A 5,185-nucleotide genomic window follows, 5' to 3' on the forward strand; every position below is an offset into this window, starting at 1 on the left:
CACAAATCTATAAGGCTGCAAAATGTCAATTTCTGTATATTCCAGTTAACTTTGATCCAATCTCTACAAGTTTCATCCTCATACTGGAGATGAAGATGATGACTCCTTTGCATTAACCTTCTGCATCTCGAATACCAATGGAGACTCCTCCTTGGGACCAACTTGTTTAGACTCATTGGATGACCTTTTGAAACCGATGCCCTTATTCTTTTTCTTCGCCTTCTTCGCCCAACCGACCAGCCCTTCGCGAATATGTTCCTCGAATATTGCCTTCTTATACGAACTTCCCATCTGTGAATTAATCCCAAGATTTGCATCAGTTCACAGAAGAAAACAGCTTCTCCTGTTCTGGTTATTGTAGTTCATAAAGAATGCTTACCTGCGTGACAAATGCATATAGGGGCAGGGTACTATAACCGCTCACGAACTGAACGAATACCCTAATAACGACCGAATAAGATCATGTTAATAGTGCTTGAACGTTGAATGTATTATCTGAAACAAGGAGAAGAATCGAGTTGAAACCGAGTTTCTTTTGTTATGTTCATACCCTATGATTAGTCTGGGGATAATGAAACGAACTTGACCCATCATGCATGAGTGGAAACCATATTGGACCTGAATGGAAGAAGAAAAGGTTGTTATTTACTGAATATATGGAGAACGAGTGAATGACATGTTGGTAATGTTGCAAGGACATTGTGTATTTTACCCATATCCAGGCAAAAAAGGCCATTTCGAAAGAATTTTGGAAGAGGATGATGTGAATGAGGCGGAGAACGAGTCGTGGCCGGTTGAACCAGAAATGGTTATCCGAGGGTTGAACCACCAGCTCCCCTTCCACCACTATGTGTTTCTCGGCTACCTCTTGAGCTAGTTGTGTGATTATATGCTCCAACTTGGTGCCAACAGCAAGCAAAAGCTGCCAAAGGGGAAAACCATTGTCAAATACTCTAATACACCTGCATAGCTGATTCAACATGGTACAATAAGTGTTTATTTGAATCACTCACAATGAAGGGAATGAATGCTATCCAAAAATACGTATGCCAACCTGCGAAAGGAACCGAAATTCGCTTTCTAGTCAAAATTAACAGTCTTCACTGGCTGATTCAAACATGAAACCAGTAACTAGCACCATAGTTCTTGCCTCATCAAGTGACAAGTGCATATATCTAAGAACAAGACTTGCGGCGAAAATTTGAATAAGTTCGGTAACTTACCGACGAAATTCAGCAACAGGAAGATGACAACAAATGCCCAAAGATACCAACTGCAGGTAAGTGATTGATGAAATGAAAGTTTAGCATCTGATATATGTTGATGAATAGAAACATAGAGAAAGCATCAATCTTCACCATAGGTGAGCAATGACATAAATGCTTACGAGGCTAAGCATATATTGAACTATTTGATTGAAGTGTAGGAGCCAAGAAAACTGCAGTTAGCGTCTTTTATCATAAACTGACCTTATCCCGACGACTTTCTTGAAATCGGCTTCAAGAGCACGCATCATGTAGTTGTGAAAATTAAACTTTGGATTTCCCCTGCAATGAGTCTAATCGAAGAAATATTGTAGGAGTTGAGGGAAGAGAATTGATGCATTAAAAATGAATAAAAAAAGGAACAGAATAAGGTTAATTCGATTAACTTACCATGATGAAACCTAGTCTTAGTGTTATATAATCTGATTTCGTCACAGATCCATAGAACTGCTTGAAAAAAGAATACTGAAAGAAAATCAAAGTCATAAAAATTGTTACTGTGTTATTATACCAAAGAGTTAGATGATCACGACAAGAAGATCTTGACTTACCACCCATCCTTGTAGCTCTGAATTCTTTCCGATGCCGAGGAACCGATTCCGTATAAAATCATGTTCTTGGACCTGGGTGATCTTTGTTTTCACAACTGCAAAGTGACATTTTCATCACAAAAAAGCTATAGAAGTTAAAAGTTTTGAAGAATCTCAGTGCTGCATTGTTGATAAAAGATAAGCATATCATACAAGTATATCCGAATGGCCATTGATTCAGATATATAAAAGTTTAGGTGTTAGCAATAGAATATTCAGTACCTCCGGTCGGATCGTATTCCATATCCTTAGCAATTTCCTCCCAACGTTTCCATTGATGGATCTTGAATCATACATAAAAGTACATGTCAGTAGGAAACAGAAAGCAGTAGCGTTATACATGGCATCAGAATCAGAGTAACTTAATGGGGGAAACATACCTTTGTGCTTCCGAAAACAATGGTTAGAGCACAGAAAGTCACATGTACGACCGCCAGCACAAAGATGAGTATATGTAGATGGTGCAATGCCGTGGTCGATAACAATGGAACTTTCCCCTATATTGAAATTGGACACATTTGCTGTTAATAAAGCACACGGTTCCATTCAAGTTCCAGAATTGCTAGCAGTAAAAAAGGGGTACCTTAGCAGCACAGTAGGCAACAGCGGGATCGGAAGCTTCGGCGAGAAGACGACGTCCGATACCTCCGGGAAAAAAGGAGGAAAAAAGGGTCTGGAAGTGTTCTTTGGTTACTTCTTTCTTCTCCCGACAAGGCAGCCATCGATCAGCCAAATCACTTGACATACAGATTTTGTTAATCCTATCTTGGAATACTGTCAGCAACAGTGATATGAATCCCAGCAACATCAACTCTGCAATCCACAAGCACACAAAAACATTTATCATGTATGCATATATGATATCGACAACCGATACGACACGAAACCCAAAATCCGACTCCATTTTTTTAGAGTGTTACAACTTCACATACCTTCTTTGATCTTCTGCAAGGCCTCAAAGAGAGGCTTCTGATTTCTCTTCTTCAAGTACTGAAAACCAAATGGTCATTGAGACAATTCATCAAGCACACACACAGACAAATGCAGAAATGGAAACATACCTTGCCGAGGAAATGGAGGAGTCTTTCAACAGCAAGGGAAATGAAGACAATGACGAAGCAGACGACAGCCACCACCCATGTCGGAGTGTATTCCAAGGTTGTTCCTCCTTCAGACATAATTCCCAACACTGTTTTCTTCTTCTTCTTCTTCCTCTTGTGTTGGTTTTGTATGTAAATGGAACGTGAACGAGTAACAGCTGAAAAAGAGGACAATGGAGATTCTGATGAGTTGTTAATTAGCAATATAATTAATATATATTGTGCATTATTGTTCGTTTCCAAAATGGTTTCTCATTAGTGCAATTCACGTTCAAATTAACGCGTTTCACGCGTATGCTTATAAAGATGTTTACAAAGACTCAAGGCTTTGTAAGGAGCCGGCCTCGTCTCCAATAACCTATTAATGTTATCTCAATAATTCATAGATTAATTCAATAAAAAAATTAAATATAAATTATACAAAATGAACTCATCGAGTAATTGCGTTTGCTAGATATACATAGGGATTGTCATAGGTATGGTTGGGTTAGGTTTTTGGTCCACCCAACCCTAGAACAAGAGAGCCTCCACTCGAGACCCGACCCGACAAAAAAGATTTCAACCGACCGACCGAATATATGACCTAGAAATCCGATCCGACCCGATCCGAAATAATAAAAAAATTATTTTTATTCAATAAAAACAACGACTTAATTGAAAAAAAGTATATAGAGAGAGGTATTATTGTAATTATTCCTAAATATATAAGGTAAAATTATATTTTTTTGGGTTGGGTCGGGTATTTTTCATCCTAAACTCGAACCCGACACGACCCGAATATCACACTTAAAAAACCCGACCTGACCTGAACCCGATTTTTTAAAAAAAAAATCCGACCCGATCGGGTCGGAACCCGTCGGATTCAGGTTGAGTGTCCATCCCTAGATATACACGTTACCAATTCTGAATATACTATCTTATAATCAAAACCACGTGATCATATATCGATTTTATGTTTTACTATTGTTGTTCAAAATCTAGAGATGAATACGTTTCATAATTTTTTCTATAGTTTGGGACAATTATTGACAACGCACACGCATATATAAACACGATTGTTTGAACTTGTAACCTTCAAAAAGAATATTCCTCTTTACATTTCATGATTATTATCGTATGAATCTAAATGCTATTATAAATACTGATTGGAGATTAAATTAGGATTAAGTAACAAGAGTGGTTAAATTATTTAATTTTAAAATTAAGATTAATTCAAAAAAATTAATCTAAAATTTGAAAGGAATAAAACTTAAATTAATAAGAACTAAAAATATTATTAGACAAAATAATTAAGAATATAAGTTTCGATTAACAGCTTTATCTCTGGTGTCAAATGATTAATTAAATGTTCGATTTAGGTCAGCCGAATATTAATAATTGTAACAAAATAATTAATTAGCTGTTAAAATAAATTTTATACTTTTGTCTATGAATTAAAATAATAATAATTTTATGCAATATAAATTTAATTTTGAGTTGATTTACAAATAAATGCAAAAGATCCAAAGAATTAATTAGTTGAGATACGAGGATATCCAAATCAAGAATTTAATTTTTGACCCATCACCATATATTGTGTGAAATTAAATTGGCTAAAGGTTTAAATAAGTGTCTATTTTTTTGGAAATTTTCCATACAAGGGTTTAATCTTTTAAAAAACAATCAATTAGGGGTTAACATTTTCGAGTCTATTTATAAAAGATCTAATATTTCGAGTTAATTGCATCACACGTACTCAAAGTATGACCCTTATATTCAAATTGGTTCGTAATCTTTTAAGTATAGCACTTTTATCCCTAAATTATGGCTATCATTTTAATTTCATCAAACTTTTGAACATTTCAATTTCATCCCTAAACTATAGTTGCATTCTAAATTGGCACCCAAACTTTTGAACATTCCAATTTCATCCCAAACTATACGTATATACTAATCACATCCCTTGTCAATAAAATCGTTAGACAAAGCTGTACTATTATATGTTTTAAAAAATAAATTTTGGTTAAACTATGGTAGAAACTAATTACATATTTGGATTAATTCGGGGATGAAATTAGGATATTCAAAAGTTTGGGGACCGATTTATAAAGATGGTCATGGTTTAGGGATGAAATTAGAATATTCAAAAGTTTAAGGACTAATTTAGAATGAGATTCGTAGTTTCGTGATGAAATTGGAATATTCAAAAGTTTAAGGACTAATTTAAAATAAAGGTTATAGTTTAGGGACA

The 5,185-nt window shown here is 35.3% G+C and overlaps 1 protein-coding gene across 2 annotated transcripts; it reads right to left on the reverse strand.

Annotated features, from left to right (window-relative positions):
* On the reverse strand, positions 1 to 3,116 carry LOC120121080 (MLO-like protein 1). Of its 2 annotated transcripts, none has more exons than XM_039140551.1 (14): positions 2,917 to 3,116; positions 2,788 to 2,845; positions 2,439 to 2,668; positions 2,236 to 2,352; positions 2,078 to 2,138; positions 1,817 to 1,911; positions 1,656 to 1,730; positions 1,470 to 1,558; positions 1,224 to 1,273; positions 1,014 to 1,054; positions 713 to 922; positions 551 to 618; positions 385 to 440; positions 1 to 296 (listed from the first exon to the last, which is right to left on the reverse strand). In XM_039140551.1, the coding sequence occupies exons 1-14, from the start codon at positions 3,031 to 3,033 to the stop codon at positions 79 to 81; spliced, it is 1,485 nt and encodes a 494-aa protein (XP_038996482.1). In that variant the 5' UTR covers positions 3,034 to 3,116; the 3' UTR covers positions 1 to 78. The 2 variants fall into 2 exon arrangements, with proteins under 2 accessions (XP_038996482.1, XP_038996481.1); XM_039140550.1 differs by having other exon boundaries at positions 1 to 291; positions 380 to 440.
* Between the last annotated feature and the right edge of the window lie 2,069 nt (positions 3,117 to 5,185).

Source organism: Hibiscus syriacus, unplaced genomic scaffold (assembly GCF_006381635.1).
Source record: "Hibiscus syriacus cultivar Baekdansim isolate YM2019G1 unplaced genomic scaffold, ASM638163v2 tig00110356_pilon, whole genome shotgun sequence".
Classification (NCBI taxonomy): Eukaryota; Viridiplantae; Streptophyta; class Magnoliopsida; order Malvales; family Malvaceae; genus Hibiscus; species Hibiscus syriacus.

What these genes read in the sequence shown, in the direction of transcription:
- LOC120121080 (XM_039140551.1), bottom strand. Translation starts at nt 3,033, where the DNA reads ATGTCTGAAGGAGGAACAACCTTGGAATACACTCCGACATGGGTGGTG. An exon ending in TCCTCCATTTCCTCGGCAAG is followed by an intron (nt 2,846 to 2,916) that starts GTATGTTTCCAT and finishes TTTGGTTTTCAG; the next exon opens with TACTTGAAGAAGAGAAATCA. An exon ending in TAGCATTCATTCCCTTCATT is followed by an intron (nt 923 to 1,013) that starts GTGAGTGATTCA and finishes CCCCTTTGGCAG; the next exon opens with CTTTTGCTTGCTGTTGGCAC.